This window comes from Dromaius novaehollandiae, chromosome 5, assembly GCF_036370855.1.
Source record: "Dromaius novaehollandiae isolate bDroNov1 chromosome 5, bDroNov1.hap1, whole genome shotgun sequence".
Taxonomy (NCBI): Eukaryota; Metazoa; Chordata; class Aves; order Casuariiformes; family Dromaiidae; genus Dromaius; species Dromaius novaehollandiae.
The window spans coordinates 23862535-23884884 of record NC_088102.1 but is presented as its reverse complement, the minus strand read 5'-3'; the positions used below and the strand labels follow the sequence as shown (position 1 = coordinate 23884884).

General features: G+C 40.2%; 1 protein-coding gene across 1 annotated transcript in view; it reads right to left on the bottom strand.

Annotated features, from left to right (window-relative positions):
• GTF2A1 (general transcription factor IIA subunit 1) overlaps positions 1 to 21753 on the bottom strand; it is a 29057-nt gene extending 7304 nt beyond the window's left edge. Inside the window, exons 1-8 of the mRNA XM_026111325.2 lie at positions 21441 to 21753; positions 13387 to 13488; positions 11370 to 11577; positions 8899 to 8963; positions 6682 to 6757; positions 4633 to 4766; positions 3448 to 3768; positions 844 to 933 (exon numbers count right to left, since the gene is read on the bottom strand). Coding sequence (XP_025967110.1) covers positions 844 to 933; positions 3448 to 3768; positions 4633 to 4766; positions 6682 to 6757; positions 8899 to 8963; positions 11370 to 11577; positions 13387 to 13488; positions 21441 to 21470 — 1026 coding nt within the window. The 5' untranslated portion in view covers positions 21471 to 21753. The remainder of the gene's footprint in view (positions 1 to 843; positions 934 to 3447; positions 3769 to 4632; positions 4767 to 6681; positions 6758 to 8898; positions 8964 to 11369; positions 11578 to 13386; positions 13489 to 21440) is intronic.
• Positions 21754 to 22350: the final 597 nt, after the last annotated feature.

Genomic DNA, 22350 nt, shown 5'->3' with positions numbered 1-22350 from the left:
ATAGCTGGGGTGCAGGTACTGATGCTGCTTGCAGCATCTTAAATCTTGCATCTTAAATTGTTTATTGAATCTGATGACCACTCCAAGCAGAGTCAGGAAGACTGACTTAACTAAAATAACTTAAGAAGAAATCTTCAGTTATTTAAGTCATTCTTTATAATGTAGATTGTATTATTCAAAAATCTTGCAGGTCTTTTTCTCCCTTAAAAAGGATCCTTATTCATTGTGGTCCAATTAACTCAGTCTAGGCAAAGGAAGAAAATCAACATCAAAGAAACTTTATGCATACTACCTCAGAAAAAGGTGTCTGATAGCCTCCAGACAAATTAAAAAAAAAAAAAAAAGACATGAATGAATCCTTGCATATTCTAGGCAAATATGCAAAAAGAAATTAGTCATTACAGAGGAGAGACAAGACAGTTGAATAGAATTTAAAGCAAAATAAGCAAAGTGCTCCACATTGCCCTTTCTGAAAAGAATGCACAGAAAGATCATTCTGCTCTGATACCTGTTCAGTCATCAAGGAGAAACATTTGCAGTCATCAATGAACAGTTCTGCATCAAGCCTAAATCATACTGACTATTGCTTTCATTTACAGCCACAGCAAACATACCAAAACTCATTTGCAGTATTTCACTTTTCCTGAGCCCAGAAGAGCAACCCTTTGTTGAACACACACAGACGTGATATGGAAAAAAAAGTTCGACCAAATTTCTCTTATTCATTACCACAAGGCAATCTGTACTTTATAGTCACACAAAGATATCATTTAAAAGGTATGACTTGATAGGGAGAAGAACAGAAAAAGCAAAATTCTTCTTTCTTTTCTATAGAGATTTTACCTTATCATACTGGCACACAACAACATTTTCCGTATCAAACAGTTCTTGTCCTTCCTCATCACTCACATCATCCTCACTGTTAAGGGGCTCCTGAAAGAAATACACACAAAAAGTTATGCTTTTTAGTAAGATTATAGCTTTGACTATTACTTTGTTACTTTGACTATTCGTATGAGGATATAATCTGCCTACGAACTGTGGTCCTGAAAAAAGTGTTTAAGCTGAAAGTATTAGGCTTTCCAGGGGAAGGCAGACATGCAGTTCCTTTCTGCCCTCCATGCTGTGGATGTCCTCAGGCATTTACCAACCTTAGTGTGGAATTTCAGTGTCCAGGCCAGATTCTGGGCCAGGATCTAGGCACCACAGCCTTGCGTCACAACACTCATTCTTACTCCTTAACTGTAAGTGTTCTGGTGCTTGCGATTAATCTTTACAAAAAAATATTCTATCATTATACAAGTTTTCATATCTAAAGCAGCTAAGTGCTGGAAATTAGTCACAACATTAGTCACATCATTCCCTATGTGTCAATAGATATAGAAACAGCCATGACTTCTTTGTGCTTGTCTGATGTACCATAAACTGAAATAGAACTCAACACATACAGTTTTTAGAGGCGGAAAAAAACACTGTTTTAAGATAATTTTGCATAGATCCATATAAACTAACTTCTCCAGATGTTCTAGTAAGTATTTTCATATTCCTTAAGAATTACTTTTCTCATTTCCAACAACAATCTCTTCACCCCTTCAATTTTTTCTAAATTGAGCAATTTCTTCCATTCTTTACTATCCTTCATTCCTGCACTTCCAGGCTTGGAGTTTTCTAATCAAAACATGTCTACAGAATCACCAAATGCCACCCCAAGGATATACACAAATATCCCTTGTGAACTGCAAGTCTGTTGTGTCCAATTTCCTCTTCCCAGCATGACCTTCTCACCCCTGCCTACAAGCCTGCTACAAACTGAACGTAAGAGGATCATCTTGAAGCTCATATTGAAACTAGATACTTCTAGATCATTCTTGGTCCTTCTCTGAAGTGTCTGACAGTGTCTATTAGTCAAAAGAACATTCTGATGTGCTAAGTCCTATGCACTGTGCTAAAAATGTCACAGCAGAAATTTTTTCCATCTCATGTAAACAGCAAATATTTCAAAAGCTAGTACAACCATTACTAAATGCAAAACAAATTTTCTGAAGTCTTCCACATAATCCTCATCTTCCCACCTGCTTCAAAATATATGAGCTATACTGGGGAGATCCTAATGGGAGAAGACAAACGTGTACCACAGGGTTCCTAATACCTTCCAAAGTAATACTCTATTTAAGTGACTTAACAAGCTTTAATGAACTGCTCTACTTGTTATGTAACTGCTGATGAAGGAAGGGGGCCAAAAAAACAAAAGATCTCTGACATGCTGAAAATAAAGTCCTGGCATATATAAAAAATCCACGAGAACCCTAGCACTAAGACAATATTAAACAACACTTAATATTTAAGCACAATGACATATACCCAATGGGGCAATGACTAACATGTTCAGATTGACATCAGTGCTGGTCAGCATAACAGAAAAGTAGATGTGGACCCCACTAGTAAGTTACAACAGGAAAACACTGTTAGACACCACTGTAGACATATTACAAGAAAGTGATTTAACTCCTTGATAAAAATCAGAAGTTTTATCTGCACACACTGTATAGATGATACAGATGATAAAATGCTACGTATGTTCCCAATACTAGCATTTTAAAGGGAATGTTAAAGTAACTGGAAAGGCTGCAGAGAACTGTGGAAGTGATCTGACAGTTCAAACACACATTTTTGGAAAGTAATTTTAGTTTATTAATATCCCAATTTCTTTTTCTGCAGGGCTCTGATACAACAAAAAAAGGTTTAGTGAGAGCCACTGGCTGAAACCTAAATCATTTGAAGTCTAAATTAAGCACACATAGTTAAGAATGTAACAAGTTATTAAGAGTATTTACTCCTGCTCCTATCTCTTGGTTTAGTTAAATCGAGGTCAGTTGTTTTTCTAGAAGGTGTTTTATTGTCAAATTTGAATTCTCAGAGTTGTTTTAGGGTAACAGAAAGCAACTGAACTGTAAGATACAGGTCAGACCAGATCTATTTGTCCCCTCTACTTCTAAGCATTTTGAATTTGAAGCACAGACTCCTAAAATAATGAACAAAGAACACATTCCCCTTTTTTATCCTTCATAACTTTGCTTTGGTATGCAGTATTCAGTCTCAAATGCAGTTGACTATTTCTGGTCTTTATGATGGTTTCATAATCTCATGGCTGACCTCTCCATAATACCAGAAATACTACTACTAAAGATTTTACAAGGTCATTCACAACAATTACAGTTCTCACTGCCTCTTCTGCTGCATTTCAAGGTGCTTTGCTAATGCATGAAAAGTTTCCACCAAATCAGTATGAGAGATAAAGAAACTGAAGTAAGAGGATAAAGTGATATTCTCATAATTTTATGAGAATACAACATTCTTTGAGGCAAATAGTTTTCTTTCAAATATTGTGGAAAAATTAAAAACAAAACACAGGCATGTCCCAATCTTCTGAAATATTGTCATGTTTACCTCTTCAACCTGGCCATCTTCACCTCCATCTTTTTCTTTGTCTTCCTCTTCATCATCATCATAGTCTTCTTCCTCATCTTCTTCTTCCTCAGATGATGTGTCCCCTGCTCCATCAACTTGGAGCACGAGCGGTGCTTGTGGCTGCGCCTGTTGTTGCTGTGGTTGCTGTTGACCAGCTGCAGGAATCTGTGCTTGGGCAGGTGTAGGAGCAGCCACTGTAGTAGGTATGACTTGTGTTTTATTTCCTGTAAACAGGATCTGCTGAGGCTGAATAATCACTCCTGTCTGCTGGGAAATCCCTCCAGGGATAGGAGCCAAAACCTGATGGAATATCATTGCAAGTACAGTGGCTGCTACCATAACTCACTACCATACTAATTACCCTCAGAAAACAATTAAAACATATCAGTATGACTTAGGTTAATTAGAGAAACAAGAGTTACAAATATTCCATTTATATCACACACAATTTCATCTTCAACAATATAGCTTCTCTGATTATTTAGTGTTCATTTTCTGCATTTTGCACCATTAAACCTAAAGAAGTCTACTGTCTCATTTTCTATTCTAAAACATTAACACTTCCACCATACTGAGCTCCAAGTTCAGTAGTTTTTAATTCAAATAAAAGATTACTTCTTAAACCTTCTTTGTAAAACATTTAACTTTAAATTCTCTACATATTACTATTCAGGCCTAAACTTCAGAACTGCGACACAATATTAAATTCAGTACCCATGCAGTCTGGATGCACACTCAACCTTGTAGCCAAACAAAAATCTTGGCATGACATACTGTATTCACTGCTAAAAAAACCAGGTTTTCTAGGTATTTCTTTCTAAATGCTAAGTGGCAAAGAATTAATTTAACTAATAGTAATTTTTAGAGCATAGACTAAAGTTATACACACATGATATTTCTCATCGGGGGACACAAAAAAGCAATTTTAAACTGAGATCAATGAGAATTTGATACAGACTTAAATATCAGTTGAAAATGACACTTCCAAATTGTTCATTTTTAAAACCCACACTTCTTAACATAATTCTCTTTTCTTTCATATACCATTTCTGACTGTCAAGTTTGTATTCTCTTTCAATTTGCTCAATTTAAAATGCAATTCTCTTTAGTAATTTCTATCAAGTTTTCTCCTTCAAATGTGTCTGTTCAAAAATTTTTCTTTACCTGCTGAATTACAGGTGCTTGTACACCACCAGGTTGCATCTGTGGTATGACCTGCTGCTGTAGAACAACCGGCTGCTGTGGCTGAATGATATACTGAGCTCCATTTGCAGTTCTAACTACTTGGAGAATCTGGCCTGGAATAAATAAATATATAATCAAATTAATTTTAAAAAGCATGTTTAAAATAATCTTAGTTTAGAAGCTTGCTTTCTGGAAGAAGACCAAAAACAATTAAAGGACAGCACTTATCTTTCTCTTTCACCAGAGAAAAGACACAATTATTTTAGTTACTTAGAACTTGCTATAGCAACTGTTCCAGAAACAAAGAGACAATAAGATTAATACCTAAATAATTGCAAGGTGTGCAATTCAAGAATAATTTATGTATACAAGACCCCTGAAGCCAAGGACTAATCCTTTAAAGCAGCACAATATTTCAAATATTAACTTCCTACCTAAGAATGTACTTCATGTATTGTAAGATAAATTTTACAGATAGAACACAAAACGAATATATACCAAAACAAGAAGTACAGGAATTCACATCAAAAATTCTATCCACTACTAATGCTGTAGTATTTGCAACGTCAGATGACACACCCTTTCCCTGAGACACTTGTCCCTCTGATTACCCATTTTAAAAAATTCCTCTATGCATTACTTCCTTTTCGTTATTAACGTGCATTTGCCTTTTTGAAAACTCGATCCTTTCGCTTATCATCTCTCCTTTCTTTTCCCATAATTCTTGTATTCTGATTCCAACTCTGTTGTCTTTTATTACTCTATAACTTTATTATTTTGCCACTTTCCTCACTTCACAAAATATGCCTAAGACTTCTACACCTTTAGAAATGGCCTCCAACTCTGAAAAGAAGGATCTAAGAAATATTCCAACATCAGTTCTTCACATTTCTATTCTGAAAGACACAGATGTAGGAAAAAAAAATTAAGTTACATAATCCTCAACTTTAAACATTTCCCTCAAAGGCTGATATTCTTTCCTGTCTTCCATTCACAACACAAATGCAAGGCCTATTTACTGAAACAACGGAGTGTACCTGAAAAGGGGAGTACAGTTCTGCAGGCAACCCCACGCCCTTGCATAAGAAAACATACTACAAATATTTGTAACTGAACAAGAAGTGATAACCATAACATAAATGTGTGACATGGAATTTGGCTGTAAAGCATAAATGTACTTCCTTAAAACTGGAAAGGATCAAGTTCCTAAAATAGCTATACATTTCAATTTTATTTCATCTACAGATCCACTAAACATTCAAATGTTTAAGGTAGGAAGGCTAAATTAGTAGCCCAGCAGGTGATTCTGAGTACATTAGGCAAATTCTTCTGGCAAAAGCATCACCTGTGTCTAGAAAATGAGCTTTTTCAGATCTGAAATTAAGCTTATGAAATTTGCGTAATACAAGAATACTGCACATGAAGCAGTAGACACACCGTTCATAAAACTGATGTTTACATTGTTTCCAAATATACAGCATAGCAATATTTAAACATGATATATCCAGCATTGCCAGCAAAACTGGAAATTCCACTGCGCATGCTTAGGAGATACCAGAAACATCAAGACGCTCCCCCACCTGAAGTCACAGAGAGGGTGTTCCTGCTCTTATATCCCCAATCTAGTATTTGTGCTCAGATCATGCTTCACAAAGCTTAAAAATACATGAAGCAGAGAGACAGTAATGCCCATCTTCTAGCTTCACGCACTTGTCTAAAAAGTACGGAAAACCAGCACAGAATCTAGCCCACACCACTGTTAGATTAAAACTGCAGGTTTGAAAAACTAACCAGTCTGTGAGCAAAAGAGACTAGGAGTCTAGTGAAGTGATGATAGCACTACTTTGTGAAGGCTGATTTCCAGGTTCTGCTTCTTAAATCTAATGACACTGCAATGCACTATGAATGAGCAATGACTAGAAGTGCATCAACTGCAGAAATAGCAAGTCTTGTAGAACCCAGAATGTCTCTCTTCCAAGCAGTATCAGCCTCAAGACTTCTGTTTGACTTCAGTGTTGAGATAGTTACCTGAATTTGTAAGTATCTGCTGAACAGGAGTAACGCCAGCAGGGAGAGCCAACGTAGCTGCAGTGGCTGCAGCACTCTGAAAAATAGGAAAAATTGTTTTTAACTGCAAATGTTATTGTCAGTGTTTCACGTCACAACATACTACCTGAAAATTAAATATCTACCTTTTTTAGTGCTATTTACAATGTTTGCAAATAAGTTTATGCAATGATTAAAAGATAGTCTTTAATTAACTGTATATTATACTATTAAAATAAAAATTATTTTTGCATCTTCTACCTTAATAAGAAGATAGAAACAACAATCACTAGGCATCACAACTTAACCTAAAAGTTCAGATTTTGTTCTCCTCTGCCATCTCTCCTGACCAATGAGTCCAATACTGGATTGCACACATATGGCAATTTTACTTCTACTTTTTCAGAGTAGCTTAAGTTATGGACCAACAAACATCACCTGAAGAAACACAAGGTACTTGAGCAATGATCATGTTTGCCTGCCTTGTTTCCACATGGAATAGTAGTTAAGTTTGCACTTTTTTTTTTTTTTTTTAATTCTGCAGACGATTTTCATTTCAAGCTCTGTGTAACACAGCTCTACTGATTATCCACATATAGTGCACTGGCTGTTCAACAAAATGAATGATTTTTGTCTCACAGATAGTCAGTTAGGAGAGAAAACCAAAGATTTTTAATGGGTAATGATTCTAATTTATAAGGAAGCTAAATTCCAACACAATCAAGGAGTTCAAAACACAGAAATCTGCATTAAGTCCTTAAGTCACAGAGGGAGATGGACTTCTCCAGAGGCCTGTGCATTTCAAGGGTCTAATAACATGTAACTTTTGAAAAGCCTCAAGGGAGATTATTCTCCTCCACTAAAAGGATTTAAACTTTATCACTGGGTTGAATGCATATTTCCTGTTTACAAGAAACACAGGCTCTCCTTATCATCTGACTAATGTAGTAACTGCAGCTTACAAAATTAGTGAACACTGAGCAAAGTTAAGGGCTCTTCTGCATCCTCGTGTCCCAGGCAAGGGCAGATGCATAAGTTCTCATTATACGCTGCCTTCCAAAATATTCAAGATTTGTCTGATCCATTCTTTGATACTAACTTAAATGTTTATTAGAAAGCACACAGTACTTCCAAATTGATTCTCTAACAGAGATTTACTGAACTAGCAGTCTTCTGTAGCATACACTTCAACTGCATTTTGACAGCAGCAGAGTTTAAAGCTCAATATATTCATTTTTGTAATACTCATTCATAAGATCTAACAATGAGAAGAGATAAGGGAAAAAAAAAAGACTGCTGGAATACGCAAGTTACTAATTCCATAGAAATGGCTGTAAAGCATAAGAAAAATAAAAGCAGATGTTAGTCTGCTCTAAGCGTCCAGGCAAATCATGCTATTTGGTTAACGAAGTTCAGGTTCTTTTCTATAATAAGATCAACAGTCCTTCCAGCAGGTAACAGAGAAGTGAATGGTAAGCAAACTACTGCTGCTTGGACTAATCGTGAAACTTTGTTTAATGTGCTTTTACCAGGAAAATAGTAAGAATTTAATGAATATTATTTTAATATATATTTTTACTTGTTTTAGCTGTTGTTTTCATGGATTTGCAATAAAAGTATTTTTTTTAGCTTAAGCCATAGTGCTTAAAGCAAGATAATAAAAAATTAACCTCTAAAGATAGAACCTGCAAGAAATGGGATAAAAGACCAGACTCAGTTTTACATGCTTTTACAAAATTATCAAAATAATACAACCAAAAAAGGTCAATGTGCATGACTAGACAATCTCTCATTTGCTACAATCTTAAATCTCAAATATGTAACATGGTTTCCTGCATCTAGCAAACACACTATGCTTGTACCAGTTAACGGTGTCATGTCAGTACACAACAAGATCATCATGATGCAGATTTACATCAATAGTACTCTACTATCTGATAAAATAAAGTTTTGGTCGAAGACATGTATAGCAGAAGATCAAGATAAGCCCTAGATCTGTTACTAAAACTAAGTCCTGGACAACTGATCCTGAATTGTCAGCACAGCAGAAAAACTCAGTAGTGTGGCAACCAACTTTACCAATATTTCCCAATTTACTTATAAGCATCTGATAACTAATACCAGATTTATGTTTGCTATTTAATTAAAATAACTTACATAATGACAGAGTATGCAAGTATAACCTTCTGCTTCTCTTACCATGCCTGATGCATTCATATGTGGTATCAGCTTGGAATCTGGCACAATAACCTGCTGCTGAGGTGCTAGAAACAGGAAAAAAAAATAGCATTGTATGAAAACTATGCAGTCTATCCAAAATAACTTCCAAGACAGAATGATTATAGAAAGGACATCACACAAACATCAGCTGAGCTTTATAACCAAAACAGCTACTGAGCAGGCTCTGACCTTGTGAAGTTTCACTCTACAGACAATACACAACAGCAGCTCTTAGGGGCGATATGGCTATTTTCACTTTAGAGATTTATTTCAATGGTTTCAGTTATCTACTCTGACTCTAAAACAAGATTTAAAATACATTTCTGAAATGAAAGGTATTGCAGTAAAAATTTTAATAAACCTAATGATGCATTCAAGTTCTCCAAAAACATCAGTTAGCAGTGACTAACTCCTCAAACAGGCTTATGTAACAACTGTTGTAAGATGAAGAGTACATTAATAAAGTGTAACAGTCAGCATGAGTTAGGCCTCTAGTTAGCACAGCTGTTAGCATAAGCCCGTGAACTTCACCAACTTTTTGCAGTAGTAGAAGTAGACAAAATAGGCACAAGCACCTGTCCCAAACAACAGAATAGTTTTGTTGTGCTAAAGGAAACAGATAGCTAAACTATGCAAAAACCCTCTCATCAAGAAGTGCGAAATATCCAGAAGCATACGGAACAAGCAAACTGCAAGTGCCAACACTGGTGACAGCAAATTGGAAGAAAACAGTGCAATTTGAACGGACTAATCATCAGTGAGGTATTCTCTGCTCAATCCTGTAACTAAGGACGCTTATGAATATTGGGCGTAACCAAGAGTTCTGGAAAAGGCTCTGGGTGGGGGACAGCCCATGACGTGCACCATGACCCAGAACCATCTCCCTGACCTCCAGGAAACCCAGGGCGCAGAAAGAGCCCAAGAAAATCCCACAACCCTGTGTCAAGACCACACACAGCACTGCAGGAACCACCACACTGGCCCACCTGAAGCCTCTCCAGAACCAGACCACCACAGAACAAGGAGACTGTGGAAGAAACTGCTATGCTAACCCACTTGACAACAAATCAGTTTTAAATGTATTAATAACAGCAGGATCTTCCAGAGGAAAACACAAACAGGACAGGGACTCCATATTAATGCAGGGAAAACTGGTCAGCAGAGTCAGAGCTATTCAGTTAAGTAGCCACTAGAGGTCTAGGGTAGGTGAGCAGACTGACCCTCCAGAATCCTCTGACTAACTTGAGTTGAGATACCTAGCTCACATGGAGACATGTATTTACAGGTCTTTATCTCAAAATGAATTTTATCTTAGCAGCCCAAACTGATTTATGTCCAGCCATATACAGAATATTACAAAAAGGGGAAAAAAACAAAACCTAAAAACCCAACAGCAGGTTACTGTTACACTAGAGATAAAGCAATATAATAATTCTGCATGGAAATACTAGTTCTGCTCCTCTGTTTTGAATATAAACCTTTTTGAGTGGGGGGGGGGGGGGGAATCATCTCATAGTTATCTTTTGTACCTATTACAACAGAGGTGCTGATCCATGAAGTCTGACAAAAAGGCCATGACTGACTACAACAGATACAAGTTTTTTGGGGGTTTTTTTTGCCACAATTATAATAGTGCACCGAAAACTCTCCTCTCAACTCAAACACGACATGGGTGGCAGGTTTGTTTACATAGAACAGATCCAGTAAAATCTAGTAGCATTTATCTTCTTTTTTAATTGAAATTGTAACTGGTGAAAATAACATGTTCCCCTCAGTTATTGACGGAGAATACACAGAACAGTAATTACAAGAAACAATACTGTTACGGCTAACTAAAACATACCTTGAACCCTCACACCTACACAATTTGCAATCTGCTACGACCGCAAGAAGAACAGGCTTTATGCTTCTCACTTAAAACTTGTTCTAACATGAAAAACATCTCCTACATACACTCAAACTGTTATAAAAATAAAAAATACTATTTACATTCTAGCATCCACTTATGCTAAACAATCCCTTTTAATACATTTTTTAAATTACTTTAGTCATGAGGTAACAATGTCGTTAGGATTACACTGTCACCTGCATATGTATAGTGGCTTGAAATTCTGGAGTTGCTAACACATTTTTGCCATAACTTGAAAGTCAATATATCCTGAAAAATTTAAGTTATACAGTAGGAGACCACCAAGAAAAGGATTCAGCTTTTTCAGCGCCTTCTGCGGAATGTGACTGATGCAAATATAAGGATATTTTTCCTATGGCACACTATTTTTCAAGACAACTGTCTTGACCCATAAAACAGAGGCAAGTAGAGAAAGTTTGACGTAAAGATACAAAGTTAACCATCAATAAACCATGAACATCCTCCCCCAAATCACTAATGTGCAAAGGATCTGGTCTATATTGAGAGCCTTGTGCCATAGATGTTGGAGGACAAGTCTGACCTTGCTGAGATGCTGGAATAAGGACCTGTTGTGGCTGAGACTGCTGCTGCACAGTCTGCTGCGGCTGAGGTTGTGTATGATGGTGGTGGTGGTGATGCTGTTGTTGCTGCTGTTGCTGCTGCTGCTGTTGCACCTGCAGCAAAAGCTGCTGCTCTTCTGAGTGGAAGCCATCTACAGCCTTGGACTGCATCAGCTTGTTCTCCCACAGCTAGTTTGAAAGAGGGAAGAGAAATCTCTGTGTACGATTTACTCAGTCGGATGTGCAATGATATAAAACACAGTACAACAAAATTGTTTTCACTGCTTATCTTGTTCAGTAAATTTAACCAAAAAGCCTTTGGGCATATATAGACTGAAGATAATGTTTTAAGAAGAGGAACTAAATATCCCATAAGAATGGTCAGTACAAGCTTAAACTTCAATTAGAATTCTTTCTTTCATTAATAGAAGAATCAAGGACAAATAGAGATTAACTGGCAACTTTAAATCAGCTTTCAAGTTCCCACTTCTCTACCTTCTTTTTTTAAAAACTTCCTTAACCAGAAAAAACACTTCCTTTTTACAGCTATCCCCTAAACCATTTCTTCCTAAAACTTCTAAATACTAGATGCTTGAAAATTCTTCCCTGATAACATACTTTAATAGAAACTGCCAGTAATACCTACAATAATGTACAAGCCTTTACACAATTTCTACCACAACAATATCAGTTTCAGTGTCTCCAACCCTTCAATTCCTTGACTTCAGCTGACAGGTCTCCTAAGAAAAGCCACAACCACAGAAAAGCAGCTCTTGCAAAAAGACAGTAATGTAAGTATTCCATAACACACTACAGTCAAAAAGACTGCAGGCACCCAGGATCCTTGATCTCAAATCCTGCTGAAGGCTTCCTCAGTCTTCCTCGTCAATACTTTATCTTCTTTCTTGTCTCTTTCCTCATTCAATCTTTTTCTTTTGTAAATCTTTCCTTCATAAAACATGTGTATGACACAAACACCGAGGTACCTTCCTTATGGTGCTCATTCCATCATTTTTCCCATCAAGCCAGGTCATGGTTTTGGTAGTTTTGGGTTTTGTTTTGTTTTGTTTTGTTTTGGGGGGGGGGGGGGGGGGAGGGCAGGAGGGTCTGTTTCTTTACAGCCAATATTGAAACTCAATATTCCTTTCACACTCCATCCATTTTTTAGTATTATGTACTGAGTGCAGGACTTCCCATTTTTTGAAGGACTGCTTGTTCAACAGCTGAACTGAGCAGGTATCTACTTTTCCAGTTTCCTTTTGCTTTATTTCTTCCTTTTCTGCTGCCCCTTTTTCTCCTTCTCTTTTCAAGGGCTTCTTTTGCTCAGAAAGAGTTTGAAGAAGCCCATAGGAGACAAACATTAGAACTTACATCAACTTCTTGCCTCACTTTTGGCTCCTTGGTATCAGCTCAAATCCATTGAATATACACTGAATACTCTAAATAGAGTATTCAGGAAAGTAGGAAAATAGGAAAAGCGTGGTGTGTGCAGTACAAGCTAATATGCACAATCTCACAAAAATAAGACTTCTGCAAATCAAAAATCGTATATGCAAGAAAAGAGCATCTGACAATAAATCTCTTCTTTGGCAAGACAAAAACATCAAATAGAGCAGGCATTTTATTTTTGCGGCAGAGAAAATATAAAAATCATTTAGCTCTAAAACATACCCCCAACCATTCTTCTTTTCTATACCCTCAACTTTCCTCAAATGTGACGCAACTTTTCCGGGACTGAAATGATAACACGGGGAACTCTGATGCCTGTCGTTAGTTTTCATCAAATTTAAAGCAAGTGCCAAATAAGGGAAGATAAATATAGTGCGCAGATCTCTGTATACAGAAGTATAATCTGAAAGATATATGGCTACAGATACGGGGATTAATATACTGCTAAGCTAACTAAAAATTATCATTTTTACTGTGTACAACATCAAGCAGTATTCCATAACTAATCAGTGTACTGCTCTATTAAAAAAAATTTAAGTTACAACTTACTGTTTTGAGTTCCATTAGAACTTGTTCATCCACTCCTTCATCCAGAAAAACTTCTCTGACATCATTGATGACATCTTCGATTACAGACCTGTACAATTTAGGCTTTAAAAAAGTAACTAGTCAGTGCTATTTGTTTAAAAAGAAATTTAACACTATAACATTAAAATGAGATATTTTTTTCTTCGAAAAATATCTGAAAACTGCATACAGAAAAGAGTGCGTGCTTCTGAGTAACTAAAATTTCCAGGAAAGAAAGTATAAATCAGCAGTACAAAAGAAAAGGAAAGAAAAAAAAAGAAAAGAAATGACAACTCTGACAGAGTGAATTCAAGAAAAAGAATACTTGTTACTCTTCTATTTTTGCAACTGTGCTTCCATCATAGACTGGCAATAACTTCACAAAATGGGCTCAGAACGGATGGTTATCACTCAGGGGCAAGACCCTGAGTTGCAGCAGTTCCACAATGATGTTAGCTCGATACTTGCCACATCAAAAAAAGCAAACGGAGTGTTAAGACAACATTAGGAAAAGAATAGAGAACAAAACAGATAACATTCATTATGCTCTATCTAAAGTACTTATATAATAGTATACAGACTACTCTAACTCAGTTTGTTGCCCATATCTTGAATAGTACATGTATTTCTGGTTCCCTAATCTCACAATGCATACAGAACCATAACAGTTTTCAGAAGAGCAACAAAAACAATCAAAAGATATGCAAAGTCATTCCTCATACAAAGCTAAGGTAAACTGTGGGAATATGTCAAAGCAGTATAAAAGTTAAGAATGGCTCAAAGAAGGTGAAAAGGGAATGGACTGCTCACTATCTTTTGCAACACAATTAAGGGAAAAGAACTGTCAAGCTAGGGAGCTGAATCCAAAACAAAGAAAAGTTTTCCATTCAGCAATTTCTCTTCTTACTCTTGCATGTCCAGCAGTTACACTGGCAAGTCTTTGCATGTTTGCAAAATATGTCAAAGGATGATAAAGGTTCAAAAGGATACTACATAAATACATTTTTAAAAAAATCTTTAATGCTTGGTAACTGAACAGGAACCAAATCTGGCTCAGGAAGTTCCCGAGATGAAAACTGTTGAAGACTCAGAACTGGGGCCCATGAATGCCCAGTTCTTCCACTGACATCTGTTTACAGAGACTATTGAAGACTTTTGCTTTCAATCAGTACTTCTGTTCTTACATTATAACTTTTCAGAGGAAAACCACACATACATTTGTATTTCATTAGGCTGACTTCATGCCTAAACTGTCATTGACAAAGTGAATTTAAAAACAGAGGAGCAATTTTAAACGAATACTTAACCTTATCAACTAATGCATAAAAGCTTAACTCTATAGGTCCACAGGATAATCATACCATACGCATTCCACATCTTTCAACCAGATATTACAGCTTGGACCTCTGCAAGGTGTATGAATCTCAAAGGGATTTTGATTAGGTTTAAATATCTGTGCTAGCTAATTGCAAGGTAGAGCCAGGAGCTCTGAATTAGCAGAGGAGCAGCTCTGCAGCCTGTGAACCACATATACTTCACTGACAACAACTGTTTCTTAGGCTGGCTGTAGACTTTTTCTAAACTAATCTGGAAGCAGTTGCAACTTTCTTTTAACTGTCACATCCCTCTCCCCTACTCCATAACTTCCAGCCATAGCACCTCACTGAGGCAGTGAACCCCAAAAGGCACTGTACACATCAGATACGTTGTACACATGCAAAGCAATCATCCTGCACTTGTGCAGTGGGTTCTGCACTCCAGGAGGGTTGTGCCTCCAATGCAAACACAAAAAACCTACGCTAAAGCACATGCAGCTAGACCAGCATTTTTGGGACTAGATAAATTTATTCCATACACTTAAACATTTATTTTATGCATATGCAGTTGCTTAATTTATCCTTGAAGTATGGATTTGTTACAGATATGCTAAAGATTATAGTGCACATATGCAGTAGGTACGTTATGGAATAAGGGAGGGAATAGCAGCACATGATTTACAAGCCCAGGACAAAGTCATGAAGCCAGTATGCACAAAAAGACTGAATATCGTTTTTTCCCAATGTAAGAAAGCTTAAAGAAATGCTACAAAGCAAGAAAATAAGCTATCTAGAAGTCTGGAAACAGGATATTCTGTCTTTTGATGGTTGCTTAGTGTACTATGTCCTTAGTGTTTAAAGCCCCCAAAGATTCTGTGATGGGGTATTTTCAAATGATTTTTCTTAAAAAACTTTGGCCAGAAAGTCCACACTTCAATATTCTGGCAGATGGCATGCTACAGCATCCTATTTTTTTTCCTTCATTTTACATTTCCATTGGTTTGCTACTTTTCAGCATTGAAACATATTGCTGCAAATCAAGTGGCTGAAATGGCAGAATTCTGCATTTTGGTACTTGCCTCTGCACAAACTTTCTGACCTGAAGTAAGAAGATAAGTCTGCCTTACTTGAAAACTATATTTACAGCAGCTATGCTCAAAACTCAACTTCTCAAAAAGAAGTAAAAAGTATCACATTACTTTCAGAAACCTCTTTCTTTCAAAATAATACCACATACTTACGCATTTAAGCTTTAAGTAGAGCATTAATTGCATCAATACAGACATTTCAAACAGGCATTCAAAACCAGACTACTCTTAAAAATTAGGTTTTTTTAGCTCCATGTAGCGAGAAAATTAGAAATGCCAGGCTTCATTAACAGGATTATTTTTCTACTTAGGTAATTCATAGTGGATGAAAATAGACATTCCATTTAATAACACTAAGTCATATTATTCCTATAATCAAACAAATTTCACAAAGCTTATACAATGCAGCTAGCACAGAAATGCTACCAGACCTATTTTGCACATTGTTGCTTATTGCATTAGAAGTGTCTATTGGAGCCAAGACCACACTGTGCAAATAAACACGCTTAACTTTAGGCACCTGAGTTGCTTCATTTAAGCCAGTGGAACTGCCTGCATATCTGAAATTACAATCACAAATGCTGCAGGACGGAGACTTTGTTCTCTTCTTAAATCATCTTTTTGATCCATTTTACTACTAAAACCAACTTTATACAAACAGGCCCTAGTAAGTTCAACCAGCAGTTACCTCCTCCTCTCTCCAGAGTCAGGCATTTTTTGTGAGGTATATTTACAAAGCTTCGTCAGATAATAAAGCCCTTGGGAAAATATTAACTATCAGATACAGCGAGCTGACTCTACAGCCCAACAGTCTGCTTGGGAACATTTTCTTTTTCCTGTGTAATAAGGGAAAAAAAACAACTTCAGAAAACAGTATCCTATTCTTCAGTGTTCAGCACTGGTTCAGGAAGAGAGCAGAAATTCACATTAAGAGTTCACTGTATCACTCGATACAGTGTCCTTCTGCAGAATTTCCAATATCCAATAGCCCAGCAAAGCCGCCAGACCTCCAAAAGACAACAGCACCACAGGCCGGTGGTGAGACTAATGCAAGGCAGGGAACAAACACACTGAGCAGCAGACACATCTGTGCATCTCTCTGCCTCAGCTGCACAGCACACTGGACATAAAGATGGGTCAGAAATTTTGGACAGCGTTCTAGACACATACTATCACAGTACCCGATACACTTATGGTTGTATGATGAGCAGGAAAAAGAGGAAAGGAACAGAGAAGAAAGTATCTGCACATTTATAATGGAACTGTCCCCCCCCCCAATTTTACCCATATATGTTTATATAATACTCAGAAAAATTATCTTGTCTGGCTGCGTACACTTTTACTAAACATCCAGCTCAGATGGATGCAACTCCTTCCATAAATGAGCGCAGCAAAGCCTTTTTCAAGAGCCATCTATGGTGGAATTTTGAAAATATCACAGAATGCTCTCTTTTGCTACTTCAGCAGATGCAAATCCAGAGAGTACAATTATACAGAACAGCTTTAAGCCCTGGCCCTTAAAAGGGAGCAGAGAGCACTGCCTTAAAAATATACAAAGTGCTGGCTGTAACTATTGCTTGTATCATGCTCAAGTTGTTTATGTAACCGCCTAAAACTCTCGAGTTGAATGACAAAATCGTTCTCATACACCACTTGCTCAAAAACTAAACTTGAGAAAGCAATTACTGAACAAGTCTAGAGATGGGATCCTCAGCAAGTTAAGCCTTCTGACTGATTTTCATATTCGTTCAAAGGAGGCAATGAAAATAAAACAGAAATCCTCCCTCTCAAAGCGGAAGATGCTAGTAAACCCTCTCTCCAGACAACTAAATCCAAACCCTTTTCACATCTCCTTTTCCCACTTTTTCACAACTTTGGTAACCATGGAACAAGCATTTTCAACAGACAGAGTTATACAAGTATATGCAAAGAGAACCATCTCCAAATTTAAATAGCTTTCTCATATTCCTTTAGTATGGTAATTTACCAGACTAACCAATCACTTCAGCTTTACTGCATAAGACCTAAAGAAATAATTGCATGTTTAGATTACTGAGTTATACATAACAAAATTTAAGAGAAATTCCAACAATAAATGCACCTAGTGCTCTACAAAAACTTAAAAGATTACTATTAAAATAATCACTCTTTCATTTGATTTATATTGAAGTGCCTCCCTCATAAAGTGTACACTATTGTAAACTTCAAGCCCTTTTAAGAGCAAGCATACTCAAATTGCTCTTCAATAAACACTGTTCCAAACACTTACTATAGATTAAAGACAACAATTTAAATTCCTGATTTATTAGATATAACCGCAAACACACAGAAAAGGTTTGAAATCTAGTAATTCTCCCTCTGGGAACATAAGGAAATGATTGTGTCTTACTCTCTCTGTGCATCTTGTAGAAGAAAACCCTGAGTATGGTGAAGACTGCCATGCACACGCATGCATGCTATGAATCCACGAAGCAATCAGCAAGCTATTTTAAGAAACACCACATGCCTTTGGGGGCTTACGTTTCTTGCGTTGGACCAGAGTTTCAAGGGTGCTGAAACTGCACCTCTGTGCAGTTATTTTTACAACATTCGGGATTTCAACAGTTGGGATTCCAATAACCAGCATATTATAAAGAGATATATGCTGCACGTTTTCTGCATTTGACAGCAGTTTGTCCCTGCTTACTTCTGCAATTATCCCTGAAATGTCATTAATCAATTCCTCTAGCCTATGGAGCTCTTTTAATGACAGCCAGAAGAACACACTATAAAGGTAACTAGTTTCAGTTACAATTACATCAAACAGGTGCATAAAAAGAAGTAATACTTATATAATACACATTTATAAGCAACTACTGAAGCTGTCAGACTTTTACAAAGGAATTACTTTTGTCACCTACAAAATCTTTTACTGCATATAAACATTAACATTTTGCATGTCCTGTACTAGAGAGAACATACTTCTAGCAATTCAGATTTGATCAGATGTTGATGAGATGCTGTTGGCAAAGTCTAGCCTGCTAAAGTCATCATCCAGCTGCAGTATTTTGAACTGCTCTTATCCACTTTGACAACCCTATGGTAAGTGTAGTCATCATTACTACTGAATGAAACCTGAATTTTACCAAGTCAATCATAGACTATTGATCGCAATTGGCAGATCTTTGCAAGGTTGTTCTGTTTAGTTGAGAATTAGCCTAAAGCATAGCTAGCTTCCTCAGGCTCATTTTAAGTTTTGCTTCTGTTATCCTGGACAGAATGTTCAAACTTTATAGAAGTTTTGTTGCGCCAGTACGGACATACAACCCAGACAAAGCAAGCCTCAGTAAACTGCTGCAACAAAGATATTTACAAGTACTTTGAAGATTATCCACAGTAATGTCTTTTTTTCCCCCACTCATTACTTAGTTAAAAAAAAAACAAAAAAACAAAGAGAGAGAGAGAGAGAGAGAGAGAGAGAGAGAGAGAGAGAGAGAGAGAGAGAGAGAGAGAGAGAGAGAGAGAACTCTAATTTACTATCCAGAAACAGATCCTTTTCTTTCAACTAAAAAAAAATGATTTAGGTCACACATATGATACACATCTTACTGAGTAACTGCCCTGCATGTAATCACTGACGACTTTTCTAAGACTCTCTGACACAAAATCTGGTAAAAGAGCAGCACTATTTTACCAGAATAGTAAAGCACTACTACTACTAGATGCTACTTTGCAAGCACATGATCCTACATCATAGGCAAGTCTGTGAAATTTCAAATTTGAATGAAAAAAAAACTAGTATGTTTTACATTTGCTACTATTATTTTAAGCACTATACAAAATATTGCAATTAAACCAAAAAAATAGTGAGAATTCTAAAATCTTTGCTCTTCCTAGACTGTAATAAAAATATTTGCAGGCTCATCAGCTTTTGTCACCAGAAACACTCACAAATAGTTAAGCAGTATCCTGTGGCCCATGACCCATAGAGAAAACTTTAATATTAATGATGTTTTCAGCTCCAGAGCTGCTGTCAGACCACAACTGGACCTTGGCAAAGTGCCTAAAATAAGGAGCACATCTCTTTTTGACATATCGGATCCGAATCATTTAGCTTGCTCTCTTCCTACCCAGCACAAAAACTATTTAAAAGAGCTTCTGGGCAGAGAGGACTCTGCGCTAGCTAAGGACAAAAACAAAGCAAACAAACAAACAAAAACACTTTCACAACATGGGAAAGGGTGAAAATTCTCTTCCTTTGTGCAATGCAAAAATACGGGGGAAAGTCCATTTGTACCAGCGATCACCAGTCAGGAGAGCATCCCCTCCACGCAACCCGGCAGAAAGCACCACTGCTTTACAGCCCGCCAGCTCCAGCGCCCGGGAGGAAACAGCAGCAGCCCGGCGCAAGAGCAAGCCCAGCTACACCCGGAGCAGGCTCGGAGTGACAAAAAGACCGTCTCTCAGCCTCTGCCTCTGATGCATGCACCTCCCAGCCCGCTCTCCGCGGCTCTCTCCCTATTTAAAGGCTGATGTGGTGTTTAAATGGAGAGGCGGTGACGTGGGGCTGGAAAGCACCTTCCCATCCAGGCAGAGTCTATATTAGAGAGCGGCAATAGCTCTATATAAACAGGGCAGCCGCAGGGAGGAGGAACACAAGGCGCAGGGAGGCAGGAAGGCAGGGCAGCCATGATGGAGCCCCGCGCCACAAGCGAGGGGCCAAGCCCGCGCCGGGCCGCCTGGACTCCCCTCCCGGTTTGTCGCGGCGTGGCGGGGGGGGCTCGGGGCCGGTTTTGGCGTAGAAAAGGGGAGAAAGGCAAGAAGCGATCGGTGGGGCTCGGTGGCTGCGCAGGTTTGTGTGACTGCTTATTGCAAACCTATGTGAACACCAGTAAAACAGCAAGCCGCCCCAGAAGGTGCAGAAAGCACGAGAAAGGAAGGGGGGTAGGAGCTTTGCTTTTGTTTCTTAAATAAATACTTCTCGCTCGCTCGACCGAAGTTACGGGCTTTCGCCTCGTTCAGCCGATCCGCAGGGCTGGGAGAAGTGCTTTTCAACCATCGTCGCCTCGTTATAAAGCAACATAAAATGGCTCCAGCAGAGCCCGGCGGGTTTCGCCTCACAGACACCACAAAACCGAAACCTGGCCCCGGCGCCGCTTCCCCTCTGGCCGGGGCGGCGGCGGCAGGCGGCGGCCCCACGCCTCGCTCCGCTCTCGCCCCCCGTCGCGGCGGCTCCCTCCCGCACCCTGCCGCCCCTCCCCGCCCGCCCCGGCCCCCGGCGGCGGCCCCGGCCTCCCCGCGGGGCTCCGCGGCCCGCCTGGCCGCCCGCGCCCGGCCGCCGCCGCCCCGCGCCCCTCGGCGCCGCCGCCGCCGCCACCCGCGCCAGCCCGCCCGCCGCGGCTCCGCTCTCTGCTCGCCGCCGCCGGGGCGGCCGGCGCCGGGCGCCACAAGTGGGCTCGCCGCCGCGCCCCCCGCCGCCGCGCCGGGCTCCCCTTCCCGCCGCGGGTGGGGGAGAGAGAGAGAGAGAGAGAAAGAGACGGGGCTGTCCGAGGCGGCGGGCGGGAAGCGGTGCGGGGGAGGGGGCAGCGAGCCCTGCCGGCGCCGCTGCCTGCGCTGCCCCCGGGCCCCCCTCGCCCCCCGACCCGGTCCTTACCACGGGGTTTGTGTTAGCCGAGCTCGCCATGTCCCGAGCCCCCCGGGACGCCCCCAACCGCGGGGGGAGTCGCCCCTAAAACAATAAACCTGCCCGGCCGCGTCCCCCCAACACCGCGCGCGTCCCGCCCCGGCTCACGGGCAGCCCCGCGGCCTGGCCCGGCCTCGCTCGCCGGCCCTGGGGCTGCAGCCGCCGCCGCCAGCCGCCCGCTCTGCCCGCTTCGCCCCTTTATATAGCGAGAGCCGAGCAGCTGCGCGAGCGGCCAGGGCGAGAGGGGGACGCGGGCGGGGGGGCGGCGAGGCACCGCGAGAGCCTGCGCGAGAGCGTGCCGCCGCGGCGCGTCACGTGAGGCGCCCGCCCCGCCGCCATGACACTTACCGAGGCGGAAGTCCCTGCGGAAGGTCGCGCACCGCGTTCCCGCCAGCGCCAGGCTTACCGAGGCGGAAGTCCCTGCGTTGCCGCCTCCTCGGCTAGAGGCGGTGGCAGCGATGCGTGCCCAGGCGTCGCCCACAGCCGCGTGATGTCACCGCTCCGGGCGCCGCGCGCCCGGCTGCGGGGGGCGGGCCGGGCCTCCGGAGCTGCCGAGGTGCGCAGAGGCAGGCGTTACGCCGGGGGCCCGGCTCCGGGTCGTGACGCGGCAGTCCCCGCCAGCCCGGTGCAGGAGGACCTCAGCCACTGCAACTACATTTGTCGGAGCAGGCTGCTCCCTGATAATCTCACAGCAGCAGAAACCCCCAGCCAAGCGTTTCCAGGCCAGAAATGTCTCTCCCTGCTCCGTAAGGACACACGTCTCGAAATCAGCCTGGCCCCACAGGCCCTGGTTCCTTCAGCCACAGGCAATTAAACAAAGGACCCATAGACCCAAGGCCTATTTCTGTCTGCCACAGGCCCCAAAGTGCTTCCAAGCTCC